The sequence below is a fragment of the Delphinus delphis genome, chromosome 13, assembly GCF_949987515.2.
Source record: "Delphinus delphis chromosome 13, mDelDel1.2, whole genome shotgun sequence".
NCBI lineage: Eukaryota > Metazoa > Chordata > Mammalia > Artiodactyla > Delphinidae > Delphinus > Delphinus delphis.
Genome location: NC_082695.1, coordinates 28,997,928 through 29,014,618, shown reverse-complemented (window position 1 = coordinate 29,014,618; position 16,691 = coordinate 28,997,928). Strand labels below are relative to the sequence as shown.

The following is a 16,691-nucleotide window of genomic DNA, read 5'->3' as shown; positions in this document are numbered from 1 at the left end:
ATTTGCCAAACCAACTCGGAGAACGACCCATTCATCCAAAGACAGAGTCACGTAATTTACAGATTATTCTTAAATATTTATGTACAGATATATTATTTCTTAAACACATTCAATGAATGTATTCTTATAACAGACATTTTAGATGCTCGTAATGGGATTTTTCAGTTTATACTGATTTCTTTCAAATCATTTTGAAAGTGGCTTTGTCTTTTGTTAACATTTTATTAACATATTTGGATTCTTTCACTGCTTTCTCAGTAGCATATTTATTTAGGTTTGTTAATTCTTCCAATTGTTTATAAAATTATAGTGATTCATATAAATAGGATAATTTTAACCACTTTTGAAATTTGCAGTTTTTAATTGTTTGGATTTCAAAGCAGCATTGTTAAAAGGTTGAAAAAAATGATTTTTTCAAAAGCTGTAGGATAGTTTTGTCTTTTTATGAAAGGATTTATCATTACAAAAAGCATTTTTCATACCATTAGCCAAAATTTCAGCATTACGGTACCTCAAATATATTCACTGTATATAAGACATTTTCAAAGAAGAAATCAGAGTAAGTGTACCAATACGAAACACCAAAATTTCATTTATTGTGTGCTTTAAATATAAAATCATAGCTGTTAAACCATCTGAATGTTGATGAAAAAGTAATAAAAGTATCTAAAGTTTTATAATTTTCTTAAAATGACACGCAAAAGGATTCAGAATTTGCAAGAGAAACTGGAAACGGCCAAAATTATACTAAATGCTGAAATTTAAAACTTTAATTTCTAGAACAAAAAAGATAAGGTTAAACATCTGTTAATATGTTCGTCAAGAATTAGTAAATTGGCTATATTCAGGTAATTACCGTATTCATCAGAAGAACTGGAAAAATTAAGCAAATTTTATTTTGGCTAATGGGTGCCTGTGGATAAATACCTTTGCAAACTCACCACACCCCAGTGACTCAGGTAAGCCACCCCCCGCCAAGTGAAGGGTTAGGGACTTGCAGTTTGCAAGGTGACAAAAGGCAGAGTAAAGGTCTTGGTCATGGTACACCAATGAAAGCCTGTTTGAAACAGCCCACTGAATAGGACAGAAGTTGAACATACTGTTACATGTATGTGTGCGTGTGTGTGTGTGTACGCATTAACTGAGGCCAAGCTTGTTCTCAAAAGGAACGAATAAAGATACTACTGGATAAAATGAATTTAAAATACGTTATACGAGACAAGGTTAAAATAAGAGAAGGAAAGTAAGACTGTGACCACAGGCACATCAATATCTAGTTTTTAGAGTTGAGTGGCATATTACAAGTTTAGCGTATAATTCACAGTGTGTGAGGAGAGAAAGCCCCACAGACTCTCAGTGGGATGACAGGAGTTACTGATCCCGAGAAGGTCACTCTGTAGACAGGTCTTCCCAGAGCAACGAGGGAATGGCTTTCTCAGCCTGTGCTCTCTGGGAGCACAGCCCTGGGCTTCCCGGGCCCATCACGTAGATGGTCTCTCACTAAAGCCGGTGGTTTCACGACAAGAAACTACAAGAGAAGCAATGCTACTAGAAGGGGGTGGGCCGAGGTCAGGATGGAGAGGAGACCCCAAACTGCAGCTCCCTGATGATCTGCCGTGGATCAGGAGGTAAGAACTGCTCACCGTTCGGGTGTTGGGTTAATTAGGCTGTGTTCAACCCAGGGTAGAGACGGGAAAATTTCCCCTTGATTTATTACAAACTCCATTATTGAGCACACAGTGTTGGAGAAAATGAATGAAATGAACACAACTGTCTGTTAACAAGGAAAAAAAGAGCACACACACAGACCCCACCCCATGGACCCTCGGCCCCATGCGATCGCAATGCTCGGGTTCTCGGGAATCTTTCAGGGGCTGTGAACGGGCAGTACCTTCAGGATGGACCGGTGGAAGAAGAGGGCCAGCAGCTGGATGAGGTCGTAGAGAACGTAGCCCTCCTTCTTCTCCACCCCGATGATATTGGGTGGGTGGTAAGGCTTGTCTTTGTTCAATTCCACATTCTTGTTCCAGGGAAAGAACCCAAACTGGAAGAAATACTTGACCACAATTGCCACCTGCACACAGATGATAGAAATTTTTAAAAAACGAGTCCTTTTAAGAATAGTTCTATAGGAGAAACAGTGACACAAAAAAATTAAGGGGAAAAAGTCTCAGTTTTGTTGCTGGGAATGCACACACCATGTGGAATAACAAATTCTCATTCTCAGACCCTGACTTTAGGACAAGCGCAGAATCTCACCTCCAGGGCCTTTTTTTTTGCGGTACGTGGGCCTCTCACTGCTGTGGCCGGGCCCAGCCGCTCCGCGGTATGTGGGATCTTCCCGGACCGGGGCACGAACCCGTGTCCCCTGCAACGGCAGGCGGACTCTCAACCACTGCGCCACCAGGGAAGCCCACCTCCAGGGCCTGTGACTACGGATACATCAGGGCCATTTATGTTACTTCTGACTCGGCTTAAATGACTTCTGCTACTGTTGAGGAATTGGCTAATTTCTACTGATTCAATTAGATATTTACGCAAGTATTCAGCTATTAACTATGGTAATTAGAACCAACAAGAACAGGAAGATCTTTATCTTTATACTTTAGGGTATTGCTTTAATTTGTAATCTTTAGGAGCAAACCACACAGGCTCGCTGTACACGATATTACTTTATTCTCATCTCTCTCTTCTCACCGTTTTATTGCTCATTGGAAGTGCTCAAGAAATAAAAGTGAATGAAACAAAATCTTGCCAATTGTGCTGGTAACTAGCTCACGGTGCAAACGTGGAGATGTTTGCAGAGATGGACACTGAAACATCGTCCAACGTCTGCGTCATCAGGGGTTAATTCATTACACATAATCCATCAATAAAAATAGTCTTACAAGTCCCCCATTGACCTAGAGTCCCCCTTCAGCCCTCCTCCTCTCACACTTCTTCCCAAAGTCGAGCCTCTGTGAAGAGCAGCCCTGCGTCCCTTACCCTGGTGCTTGCACCCAGCGCTGCGTACCCACACAGAAGCCAGAGTCCGGCCACACCCCCCTTGCACCCCACCCAGTGTCCCTTCCTGAACCTGCTCCTCTGCCCCCTCCTCTCAGCCCCCCATGCGGTGACATTGGTCCGGACCGTGATATTTCTCACCCCGGCTGTTTTCCAAGCCTCCACTTTATGAAAACTTGCTAAAACACACACTTGCCGGAGTCATGTCCCATTCAACTCCTTCAACCCAAGGGACCGAGTGCTGAGCTCACACCCCGTGGACAGGCATCCCTGGGCGCCTCTGCTGCCCGCCCCTCCAGCCTCCTTGCAGCCCCATCACGGCCCGTCCGTCCTGCACTCGCCGGGCTGTCTTACGCCTTCGTTTCTTCGCAAGGACTGGACTCACTTTGCTTTCGTCCTTTGCCGAACTTCTCTCCTTCCCACGTACCCCCTTGTGCTGACGAGTCCCCCCACCCCGGCTACAAGAGGCCACACGCCTGCCGCGCTCTGCACCAGTGCCCACCCATGCCGTGTGGTTTTGAACTGTAGGCAATTCTCCGTTTACACTCATCAGTTCACTACAGGAACCTGCAACCACTGAGAAACAGGAACGACCATTTTTTTAAAACTTTCTGTTGTTTCCTCTTGCCCAGCATAGCCCCCAGCTGTGGCCCAAAGTCTGGGTTGTGGAGGGAATTAACGTCAACAACGCCTCAGTGTGACAGAGAAAATGGAGAGCCCCACTTTGAATCGGGAAGATCTCATTTCAAGACGAAAGCTGTGCACCAGCGGCTCTTTCTCCCTTCTCCACATTCCTAGAACCTGCCCTTACCTCAAGTCAGGTAAGAAGCTCCTCCTGCAGAGGCGCTGGGGAGAATCTCCAGGCCCCAAACAGGGAGTCACTTATGCCCCGATCACCAAGTTATGCAATGGAAGGAATATTTAAGAGCCATTATTTAGACAGACTAATTAAAGTCATGGGTACGTATTTGGCTTCACACCTTTTATTTTTATTATGGAAATAAGATGCACGATAGCAATACTTTAAAATGAATACTTTGGAGATGATTTAATACATAACTTTGTTTGAATTTTGCTGTTGAATTACTTGTAAACCTATCAAATTTCTAGACTCTAACTCTACCCCATGATGAGTACTATCCTTGAAGAAGCAATTACAGCTCCACTGTTAGTGAAAACTTTCCTTCTGAGCCAGGTAAGAAGATGGGGCTTCTTCACAAATCTAAGATGACAAAGAACCGTGACGGCCCGAGGAGCAATGTCCGTAAGAGCCTCCCTTCTACTCCCAGTTTTACGGTTGCCATGGGAATCTGTGAACTGCTACGTACACAACAGGGCAGGGCAGAAAGGCAGGTTCATATATTTGGGCAGAGTGCCTCTTGTCCCCTCACGGGTGATGAAAACAGGGTGGCAATTCTCCTTTTCTGTTATTCAGACTTTTAAGGAGGTGGGTATGTGACTCTGTGTTTTGATGTGTGGAAATTGCCTTTAGGTTTAAAAATGGGAGAAACGCATGCTGCGTCAGACTGTTCAAGGTGCTCACTGTACTGTCTGACCCAATGTCCATCACTGACTGTGCACCGGCCCCTGGGCCGCGCTTGTGTCTGCCTCTCACTTACCGTCCTGGTGGCTGAAACCACAGGGCAGACACCAGACCTCAAAGGCCTCCCCCCCAACTCGCTAGTTGGGTAACTTCGGGGCAATTATTTAATCTCACTGAGGCTACTTCCTTATCTGTTAGATGGAATGATATTAGCCCGTATGCGGTGTGAGGTGTGAAATGTGCAAAGATAAATATAATTACCGGCACCAGGCAACTGCTGGTTATAATCATGTGTCCACCTAAGAACATCAGTCTCACTGACTGTTTCTGTGAAATTGTCTGGAGCCGGGCAGGCCCACCCAGAGTGACGCCCCGTGACGGGCAGGCCAGTTCCGCCCGAGGCCTACCTCTGTGTAGACGACGGCCATCATCCAGAAGCGTCTGCTGGGCCGGGGGACGGACAGCATGGCCCAGAGGAAGATCAGGATGGGCAGCACGAGTGTGATCACGGAGGCAGAGACCATGTGGTTGAGGATGATGACGAAGTAGCACACCATCTCCGAGCGGGCCACCAGCGTGTTGTACATGGCGTAGAACAGCAGCAGGAAGCGGGGCTGCCCCACGTAGAACTTCTCCGACTCTTCCAGCTCATCGTCATGGAACATCCTGTTAGAATAAGCAGCGTGACGCTACGTGGGGCTTAATTCCCCCAGATGACTGATTTCCTCTTGGTGTGACCCTGGTGTCCCTCCCTGCTTCCCGGGTCCCCAGGTGTCTTGTGGCGTCAACCTCATATCGTGCTACAGAAAGAGACGTGAGACGCTTCCCTGGTGGCGCAGTGGTTAAGAATCCGCCTGCCAATGCAGGGGACACGGGTCCGAGCCCTGGTCCGGGAGGATCCCACATGCCGCGGAGCAACTAAGCTCGTGAGCCACAACTACTGAAGCCCACACGCCTAGAGCCTGTGCTCTGCAACAAGAGAAGCCACCACAATGAGAAGCCCGTGCACCGCCAAGAAGAGTGGCCCCCACTCGCCGCAGCTAGAGAAAGCCCACATGGAGCAATGAAGACCCAATGCAGCAATCAATCAATCAATCAATCAATCAATAAATGAGAGACGTGAGCACTCATGTCTGTTACAGACGCTTTGCTGGTTGTACGATTCAGTGGTAGAAGCACCAAGTTGGCTCCTACTTGCGGTGCAGGAAGTACTGAAAGCAGCACGTTGCCTCTAAACGTCCGAGTGGACGTTTTGCACGTGGGTCTCTGCGCCCAGCAGCCCAGCGGGCACTAAGGGACACTCCCGGCTGTGGCCTTCGCTGTGGCCGAGGCTCTTACTTGTTCAGCAGGAGCTCGCTGGCCGTCAGCTCATGGGTCAGGGGTGGCAGGATGCTGGCCTCCAGGCGGTCTGAGCGGCTGTCGTCGGGGCTGACCGCCATGTGGGTCTGGCCCCCCGAGTCGTCCCGGGAGTCAAAAGACAGGCGCTCCAAGCTGACGGCCTTGCTGTAGGATGGCGGGGCCTCCACTTCGCCGTCCTGCATGGGGTCCTGCGGGGACTGGGTGTCCTCAGGCACCTCCTCATCCTGTTCGGCCTCCACCTCCTCTATGGTCTCTGTGGTCCCCTGGCGCGAGTACAGCATCGTGCACTGCGTGGGCTCACTGTCGGGACACAGGGACGGGCACCGCCTGGTCTCAGCATCCCACTCCCCGCCCTCCCGAGGGCACCCACAGCCACGCATCCAGGCACGTGGGGAGAAACGCCCCCTCGCTCCCCCGTGTTCCATTGGCTTTGCTCCATCTGGATAATCTGTCTGGTCCGCAGAGATGCTGGGCTGGGCTGCGGCTCCCAGGGCGCTAAAGCCTCCTGAGCAGAGGTTTTCAATCCCATCAAGCTTCCCAGCCAACGGGCCTGGTGTTTATTTCCAATCAAGACACAGTGAGCACAGCTCACCTCCCAGTGTATGGATTTTAAAGAAAGGTGCTCACGGAAACGAGAAGCCTCAGCTGGCTGGGTCCGCAGGTCTTAGCCAAGATACACTCTACTCTCAGTGGAACCCAGATCCATAAGGGGAGGACAGGAATGATGGACCGTTGGCAAGACAATGGCATGCTTTATAACACACGGCACACTTCCTGCATGCTTGCTTCTCCCTGTGTTTCCATCCTTTGCCTTTTCTCACTGGTGCCTCTTACATCTGACTGAATGCTCACCACCTCCCCATCCCTGGCTCCCCACCGCCTGGCACGTGGAAGCCCCACCCACCACTCTCTGCCCTGAGGGTCTCTCCCCAGGGCTGAGTCCCCAGCTCGGGCTGCCCTCCTGCTCTCTCTCGTCCCAACGACTTTCCGCTACCAGCTCCCCTTCCAGCTTCCTTTTTCATGAGCTCCTCTGCCATTATCTTCACTCTACTTTTGCTTCCTTTTCTTCTCTTTTGCATCCCTCCTGTCCTTCTAACTTTCCCTGCCAGGTCCGTGCGGGAAAAGCTGGAAATGAAATACAGCAGAGAGCCGTGAAATTCAAAGCGTGCTTTCTATACTGTCTACCTCGACACACCCAGCCCTGAAGGGGAGGGGGCAAAGTCATCTAGAGATGCAGAGCCTGCTGGGTGTAGAGCGATAATCTGTTAGACTCTGAGAAGGTGCTGCTATCTGAAGGGCACGTGTGCGCAGCTGGGGACATAAACACTGGGATGCTCAAGTGCGCAGGCTGTACGCATTCTCCTTGTCACGGACGCTGGAGCACACATATGAGTGAATGAATGAATGCGACTGGCTGAGCCCTGAGACTGAGAACCACATTTGTATGAGCTCTTGATCCTAACTCAGGGGTCTTCAGCGTCCCCAGGGCTTTGGTTCTAAGCGTGCACATCAGTTAGAAGGCTGTCGGAACACCAAGCCAGCCAGCCTTTGGCTAAGACTCACCTTGATTAGACATGGCCGTGAAACTGACTGATCACCCCCTTGAGTTTTCAGACCACTGGAGCCAGCCCCACGCCAGGTCTAACTTCCAGTGGGACCGTAAACGACCACAGGCACGCTGTCTGTGGTTTTAAATGAGGTCTGGCCCCAAAGGGATTCAGCAAATCCTGGTACATTCAGGAATCAACAGAGTGGAATGGCATAGCGTGTGCCAGCCAGAAGACATCTCAAATGGCCATGGCATTCCCAGAAACACCAGGCGCCAGCCTCCTGCAGCTCTGAACTGAGATACAGAGCTGCCGGCAACAAGGACTTAACATCCCCCTGATTTGCCAACGCTGACATCAGTTTTGGATTGGGTTATCTGGGTAGGTTGTTTGGTGTCGGGATAAGCACAGTGCCGCTCATGCTTCTGTGCTCCTGCTGACTTTTCAAAGGCAATTCAAAAAAGCTTTTGGCTTTTACGCAAGTAATTTCATTTCTAAATGATTATTGTTTTATCATAGGATTTAATGAGAAAACTTAAGCCCAAAGTAATCGTTTCCAAACCAAACAAGTTAAGGTCTACAAAGGTGATCTATTCTACTGCACAATAATATTCTTTTTAAAAAACCAGTGGTAAAATATATCCTGACTTTTATGTTAATTATGCATATAAAACGTGGACAGATTCATCCTGTATCAACCAAATGTGACTACATATGGGATTTGGGGATTTTTTTTTCCCTACTTCATGGATCTTTGGATGAAATCGTGAGAAAAAGTTTCCTGCCCTTCCTGACCCATTTCTCCCTGTGAGGACCACCTACCTGAGCCCTCAACCAAGGAGGAAACAACATGCTTGTTCCTTTGGAAATAAAAAGTGTGAAATACTTACAAAATGAAGGACAATGTTTATAGTAGGATTTTTAAGAAACTCCTAACAGACAAAAACCAAAGAGCAGTTAGTTTAATAGAATGCTGTCCTGGGAACGACCAGTTGTATCCCAGGAAGGGCAGTGGTTATGCTTTGGTTAGTCATGCACATTCTTAAAATAAAAATTAACAAAAACACACAGGTCACAAGAACTCCTTTGTGCAATGACCCAGGGGGGAGGTGAGACGGTTACGGACAACGCATGCACGTGTGAGCACCTGGAGGCTAAGCTGGCGCTCTCAGCTGACGAAGAGGACACATCCATGCTGAGCATTTTACGGAGCCCGGGCCGAGCGCGCTCACTTGTTTTAGGAACAGTTTCTGGTCCATCTAAATCATCAAGGGTGGACTGCCTTGAGAACAGCATGGTTGCTTCCGTGTAGCAGCTAGCAGCGCAAACAGTCACAGAGACACAGTGTTAAAACAGCACTGGAACATGAGTCACACACGGTCAGCGACCCAGACACCGCCATGCAGCAAACCACGCGCCACTCCAGCACCACGGACAGCGACCATCGCAGCGGGGCCTCCGGGACAGAAAAGGGAAGATAAAACACAGCAGTACTGGGCTGAAAAGAATATAACAGCTGATACTTGAGGAAATGTCACTCTCTGGGTGGGACAGGGAACTAGAATAAAGACAAGTCCCGACCTTTCTCTCACAGAGCAGAATTCATAGTTTTACAACTGAGTTTTTTTTTGATGAAAGGAAACATGTTTTATTCACAGCCCCCCACCCAATTCTGAGTTCATTGAGAGCATTTTGTAGCCGAACTGGTTACACAGAAATATCTGCTCATGTAAGTTTTATATAAAAATGTCATTTTTTTTTAAACACAGTCTCCAAAGGGAAAGAGGGAAGCTCAGGACTGACCACAACAAACTGAATTTTCCATCCCATTTTCTGAGTAATATTCAGTTGAACCAAACTAGATGGCTTGGAGAAGAGATGCTGGTTTGATATGCAACTGGATATAAACCAACATCAAAAAAATGAAACAAAATGGTAAAAGGCAACAACAAAGGAAATCCAGCAGTGGCAGGGCCATTTTGTCTGTTAACTGTTCATTGAGCCTAATGAATGGTTTTCTTCAGATCACGTTTTAGGTGTTGGCGGATGTCATGAGGGCGGGAGCCCATTGGCTGAAATCCTCAGCTCCTGTCACCTGACAATCAGGGAGGAAGGGCGGCAGAGTTAGGGCTGAGCTGCTACTGGGTGATCACAGTACTGGAGATGCAGCCAACAGAGCTCAGACAGAGGTGTGACTGCAGTTCATATGCAGAGTTTAACCCCAGAGAGGGACACACCCCCCAAAGTGCCTGACACAGAGGCTCCTGGGGCACTAATCTTCAGCTTGAGTACGAGTGACCCGGCTGACCCTTGTGATACTGGACGGCTGATTTCCTGAATAAATGTCACATGTGGCTGCACTAGGGGACCTGCTGTGTGCCGGCTGCAGTCAGACGCCCACAGTCAGTGACCATGGGGCAGAAACGGAAGCCATTCAGGACAGTGGAGCTACCTCTGGGGTCCCCTGTGGGAGTAGGGAATTCGAGGTTCTCTTGGAACCATCAAAGGGTTTCAGGTTCCTGGAGTTACAGCTCCCCCACCAAGCCCCAAGTGCTCTGGAGGGGGCACCCTGACTGCACGTTACAGCCATGTGGCCAACACGGGGGCTGGGCGATGAGAGGGGGGAACACGCAGGCAACCAAACAGTCTCTAATAAGGATTTTAAAAAAATGACATTGACTCCTTTAGATGTCAGCCCGTCCTGGACAAAAAGAGGAGATGATGGGGAGATGAACTAGGAACGCAGTGGACGAGCACAGTGGGCCTGGGCCTGGGTCTCCACACCGACCGACACTGGCTGCCTGCTGGGTTTTAGATAAAGCGCTTCCCCTCTTCGGGGTCGGTTTCATCATTTATGAGATGATGGAACTGGATCTGTGAGCTTCTGTGTCATTTCCTATTTTCAGAGGTGGAGCCCATGGCCTTTTGGGAGTTTGCAGCAGAAAGATGCTGTGCGCCCTCACCTGCTCGATTTTCTGCACGGGTATCATTGCTCTGACTCCAAAGTCCTATTAACTTTGTTAATTCTTAGGTGAGTTGTACTGTCACATCAGCCCACTTTCGGACCCCACACAACCCCAGACTATTGGGTTATTTGCAGTGGACCAATTTGTCATCCAAGCCAGGACAGTTTTAAAAGGGAAAGGGAAGACGAGAAGCTTCACAATAACAGATGACAAATCTAATCGGACGATGTCTTCATCAAGATGCCCCAGGGGCACACAGCACACACTTCAAATGCTAACCACTCTGGTCCTATCTAGGAATGTTCCTTAGAATGTCACCGTTTCCTGAAGGAACTTAAACTAATTTATTTTCTGGGAAGGTAGAGGATATCCGATTTCATAAAACAACCATTTTTTTTTAAAAAGCGCTCTTTTCCAACTGGATTTGAAGGAAATCGGGACGATTCCAATAAGTCAAAGGGAATACAAACTCCTTTGTCAGGTTCCCACCCTGACCCCCTCTACTGTCTGCCAGAGGGAAAAGTGGCTGAGATGGGGTGAGTAGGAAGGCTCCACGCAGGCTGGGTCCTCGGAAAGGGGCCAGGCCCCATGGAGCGTGTGTGTCCCCATGTCCCCGCCGGGGTTGACGCTACCCTGCCGCAGGGCACAGGTGTCGGAGAGCAAGCTTCCATGCTGGGAGTCCCTCCCAGAGAAGGTCACTGCCTCCCCAGCAATCGGCAAGGCTTCCTGTGGACTCTAATGCAGACACATGATTTGCAAGTTTCCTCAACAAAGAAACTGGAAGCTCTGCTCAGCCTTTAAGGAAAGGGCAGATATGTTCACTCAGTTACTAATGACATAATGAACCTACTGTGTCTCCCTTTTCTTTAGGTTACAAATAAAGAGTAAAAGAACATTAAAAAGTAATTTTGAGGGTATTAGCTTTCTACTAGTAAGTGTATTGACGGATTGACCATTTAAAAATGTTTGGGATACTCGACAGTCTCTGTTAAAAAGCAATCGATGGATTTAAAAATCTCCTGCCTCACAGTTTTTGACTATGGGTTCAGCTTTGTTTGTCATCTTGGACCAGATTTAAAGGCAGTTACTTGATTTTATTTTGGCCAGTCTTTATTTTCTTTTTCTTCTTCAACCTCCTAAAGTTGTGATTTACAGTACTTAGCTACTTTCTTCATTGACCATAGTCTCAGTGGTTACACAGCTGAAAGTTACTGATAAGTAACTTTCAGGAATAACGAATCATGCATGTTTATTTTATGAACAACTGACTTTCAGTTCACTTCCTAATTTTCGCTTTGATTCATTTGGTTCAGAGTTCGGTTCTGGAACCACTATTCTTAAGCCAGGCTCACATATCATATTCCGGAGGCCCGTGAAACCCCTGAAGTTCTACATAAAAAATTTGTAATGATGTGTGGTTTCCCCCTTTGGGAAATAGTCTATAGCCTCATGAAATTTCAGAAGAGGCTCATGTCTCTGTCAAATGGGGATGATAACAGTACATCTCGAAGGGTCTTTTAAGGATAAAGTGAAGACACCCATGCACAGTGTTTAGTGCAGCCCCAGGTGAAGGGTCAGCGCAGGTGCCTGTGTGAAGTCGGGCTGTGACCACACAATGATGAAGATGGGGGCAGACAGAACCACTTCTCAAATTTCTAAAATTACGAACCATAAAGTAACGTTTCTGAAAGGAAAAAGATCAAGGATGGCAATAGATAGTAGAAGATTCTAGAACAGAAGATTCTTTCTGGAGCAGCATTTTAAAGGCATTAAAGAGGCAGCTCTTGATACAATTCGTCATTTTGTGATGTGGAAGGCTCGTCCATCTGACTTGACTCCAGCTTGGAAATCCCAGTCCTGTGGCTGTGAATCATACAGCTCCTGCTAATAATTATTATTGATTCCTGCTTCTATCTGCCCGGTCCAGGGACAGGCAATGCTCTGCTTGGCTGTGGCCACAGAGGCAGCCCGGAATGGCTGGGCACCCTGCATGATTCTGATTAATCTGCACCTCACCCATCATTTCTCACCTCTGTTACCTTTGTCAAAAGCAACACCATCGTGGAGCACGTGACGTACCTGGAGATGCTGTCGTGGGAATCTAAGCTGTCCATCCTATGGGCTGTCTGTATACCTGCGGTGGCGCCAGGACGGTCATCGATGGTGTCCAGTCCCGACTCTCTGGAAAGGTTCATGATGTGGTTCTGATAGTACATGTGGATGCTCTCCCGGGTTGGGACATTGCCCTGCAGAGAAGGAGACATTGTCACGGTCCTCACGAAGCACTGGCCTGTGCAGCTGCCCGGCACTGCTCAATACGGACAACCCTCCACCATCATGCACACCTTGAATAGGATGAAAAGCCAAGCTAGTCAAGCTGGGGATCGACATTAACTCATTGAATTAATGGTGCCCGATGTGACTGGGTCATGCTGCACAGAAACCCGTTCTCATTTATGGATGAAGATGGTCAAATGTACAAACTTTCTGTTATAAAAGAAATCAATCCTGGGGATGCAGTGTACAGCATGGGGACTATAGTTAACAATACTGTATTGCATATTGGAAAGTTACTAAGAGAACAGATCTTCAAAGTCCTCATCACAAGAAAAAAATTGATAACAAGGTGTGGTGATGGATGCTAACTAGACTTTCTGTGGTGATCATTTCACAATATATACAAATACCAAATTATTATGTTGTAAACCTGAAATTAATATGTTATATGTCACTTACATCTCCAAAACTAAAATGAAAATATTGGAAAAGAAATCCCTTCTTATAGGTAGATAATTTTGCTAAGTCAGAGTAACTTTTCCAGCAATGAACTATTCTTTTCAAATGTAATCTGTAAACCATCTGTGGCTGTATTTTGTGGCTCTGCATATATCCTAATTTTCCCTATGAGAAGTTTCACATCAAACCTGCCAGACTATACAACATGCCCCTGTATGAGACACGACAGAGCCTGTGCAGCTGCGAACGGTGGTGATGGGAGGGGACAGAAAGGACCTACTGGCCGAGATCCCGGGACTGTGTGAGTGTGTGTGTGGCGTCTGATTATTTTCATTCTGAGCGTGGAACAGACTTAAATATACAAGAAAGCAAAGGGGTTATGTAAAGCTGTCTAGAGAGAACGGGTTTCGTCTGATCTTACTTGGGGCTCCGTATACTGACTTTCAGAACCATGCCAGTAGTGCTACCTTTTTAATCTCTCTGGTCAGCATGCACCTCTCGATCCTCAGGACGGTGGAGATGTCGATGTGCTCCCTGGAGATGGAGTTCAACCACGTTGTGAAACTGTCCACGGTCGCCAGAAACAGGACCCAGGTGAACTTCAGAATATTAAATATCCTCTTGATGATATTATCTAGGAGGAAGAAGAGAACACGATTTAAAGGGACGTCGTGCCCTCAGCCGCGGTGCTGTGTGTGGTATTTTACCAAAGGCAGCCCTGGTTTTGCCCTCGTCCCCAACATGGAGTGACAGGGGCGTCGTGGGGACCGCAGGCTAGGAAGTCGTGGGCGGACCTTTCCACACCTGCTGCGGAAGCACCAAAACCAAACGCGGATAGAGTTCTTTTTAATAAATTCCAGGGACTTAATGTGTTTTTTTTTTTTTGAAGATGTTGGGGGTAGGAGTTTATTAATTAATTTATTTATTTTCGCTGTGTTGGGTCTTCGTTTCTGTGTGAGGGCTTTCTCTAGTTGTGGCAAACGGGGGCCACTCTTCATCGTGGTGCGTGGGCCTTTCACTATCGCGGCCTCTCGTTGCAGAGCACAGGCTCCAGACGCGCAGGGTCAGTAGTTGTGGCTCACGGGCCTAGTTGCTCCGCGGCATGTGGGATCCTCCCAGACCTGGGCTCGAACCCATGTACCCTGCATTAGCAGGCAGATTCTCAACCACTGCGCCACCAGGGAAGCCCGCGGATAGAGTTTTTAACCTTGGGTCAAAGCATCAGTCAGAATAGGTCTGTATGCAGTTAACAGGTTTGATTAAAAGTAGAGATTGTCCTCAAAGATATTTGTTACTGATGCAGGGACAGAAACAGTCTGTATCTATCCAGGTAACTGGGTCCTTTAACACTTTTCCTGTATGTTTTTTCTTTTCTTAAGTAACAATTGTCGTGGGAAACAATTCTGTTGGTTCAGAAGACTCTGATGCTTCTCACTGCAGCTGGATTGCAGTTAAACCACCTCAAAGGTATTTTGTAGGGAATTCAGTCCACACACTAAGAGTCTATCTAAACCACTGACTTATCTTGTCCATATGTATTTAATGACATCAAGCTGTGCTAACTACAAAATTTTCCCCGGGGGTTGTGGGTGGGGGTCAGTCCTCTCCAAAACACAGGAGCCCTGAGATTCCCGATGACCCTGGGCTGCCTTTCTCATCTCAGCTGTGACTGGGGACCCGCCTGGGAGGCCGCGTGTGACAAGCTCCACTTGGGGTCCCACCGTGTCCCTGATGTCATGCCTCTCCGGCACCCCCGGAATTCAATGTGAGCTCTGGGTCACGGCTGTGACATAACTTATTTTAGGTCAGAATCAAAATAAAAGAGGGAAGATCCCATATTAACTGTCTGTCTTACGCATTGCTTCCCGTAAATCAGTGCTTTTTCAACTGGTATACAAGGAACGCTTCAAGACACATCACCAAATCGCCATCCATGTGTACATATTTTTACTTTGGCTTTTTAAAAAATTAGTTTTATTAGCTATCTCAAACACTGACTGCAATAAAGGGAATACTTAGTGAACAGGACAATGAATTAAGAATTGCCTTATTGTTAGAAAAAATCAAAGCACCACCACCAACACTCTCAATAAGAAAAACAACCTGTATCCTTCACTCTTCCTCTCACCAGAAAAAGGAAATCAGATTCAAGTGTCATCGTAAGATCGTAATGAATTTATGATTAATGATGATAGTTTGGAATGGTTGTAGTTTAAGGTCACTAATACAGCAGGTAGAAAAAGACAAAATTCACTGACATAAGCTTTTCTGTGCGGGGGGGTCATTTTCTGGATGGGGCCGTACAGTACACATTTCCAGCTTTGCAGCCTTGCCGTCTCTGGTCATCTCGGCTGTGGTGGTGTGAAAGCAGCTGTAGACAGTGGATGGATCGTTTATCAATGGGCAAGCCTGGGTTACCAAACTTTAATGACGGACACTGACACTTGAATCCCATAGTTTTCATATGTCATTAAATACTCTTTCTTCTTTTGATTTTTTTTCCAGCCATGAAACATGGTAAAAGTCATTCTTACCTAACAAGCCACAGAAGAACAGGTGGCAGGTGGGATTTAGCCCAGAAGTGGTAGAGTCTTGCAACCTCTAGCCCAGGTGTATGGCCCATCCCTGGTCACTGTCCTCTCTCTACTTTAGAGACTGAAACATGAACCAGAGTTTGACTTTGTCATGGAAAAAAATTATTTGTGCATTTGGGTGGCCTAGGAGAAAGGCAGAACTTCTCTCAGGTGAAATTTTGCTCTTTTCAAAGGAAATCCATCCAAGGGAAGCTTAGCTAGAGTGTGGGCTCCGCACATGGTCCAGGTGGGTCAGGGAGACACAAGGAAGCGGTAGACGGTGCTACCTACTGAGGTCACAGGAACCTTGGAGCTGCCAGCTGGGACTCTGGGAAAGGAGCTGGGGGAACCATGTAGTGAGAAGGGGCCTTGAGCCTCCGGGTCAAGCAGGCCCAGAGGAACCAGCCGAGAGAGCCCCACCTGGCAGATCCTGACTGCCCACAGCCTCTTCGTGTAGACATCAAAGGCAAGTTCGACCCCTGGGGGCTGAAGGACTAAACTTGACAAACTTTAGCAGCATCTTAATATTTTGATGACCTATTTTTTGTCATATATTCACAATTATTTTGTTAGAAGCTGTGAAGATAAGCCTAATTATTTTGCGGTTTTGCTTATGGTGTTCCTGACTATGTTGGAGCCCTGTGTAACATAACGTGCACTTTACCCGCTGGGGTGATCATAGACTCACATGGGAAATTAGGATTCTTATTCTTGTTTATTTTTTAACCATAGAGGCCGGAGGGCATAGTTGTTAAGAGCACAGACTCTGGATTCTGAGTCCTTGGATCCAAATCTCAACTCTACCCAAGTGGCTGTGTAGATTTGGAGAAGTTGGCTAATTTTTCTCTGCCTCAGTTTCTTCTTGGTTAAATGGGGAAGAGGGTTTTGAGGGGGTTGAACAAGTCGATGCGTGTAAAGCTCATGGAAAAGTGCCTGGCAAAGGAGCTGCGCTGTGCAAAGCGTG

At 47.3% G+C, this 16,691-nt stretch overlaps 1 protein-coding gene across 3 annotated transcripts in view; it reads right to left on the bottom strand.

Annotated features, from left to right (window-relative positions):
• Nucleotides 1-16,691, bottom strand: part of PIEZO2 (piezo type mechanosensitive ion channel component 2) — a 334,394-nt gene that overhangs the window by 22,176 nt on the left and 295,527 nt on the right. For 2 of the 3 annotated variants that reach the window (XM_060028656.1, XM_060028657.1), the window contains 5 exons: nucleotides 13,622-13,788; nucleotides 12,498-12,664; nucleotides 5,885-6,205; nucleotides 4,954-5,212; nucleotides 1,892-2,074 (listed from right to left, as the gene is read on the bottom strand). In XM_060028656.1, the coding sequence (XP_059884639.1) occupies nucleotides 1,892-2,074; nucleotides 4,954-5,212; nucleotides 5,885-6,205; nucleotides 12,498-12,664; nucleotides 13,622-13,788 (1,097 nt within the window). Of the gene's footprint in view, nucleotides 1-1,891; nucleotides 2,075-4,953; nucleotides 5,213-5,884; nucleotides 6,206-8,599; nucleotides 8,768-12,497; nucleotides 12,665-13,621; nucleotides 13,789-16,691 lie in introns of all 3 variants that reach the window. The other variant, XM_060028655.1, reaches the window with a different exon arrangement.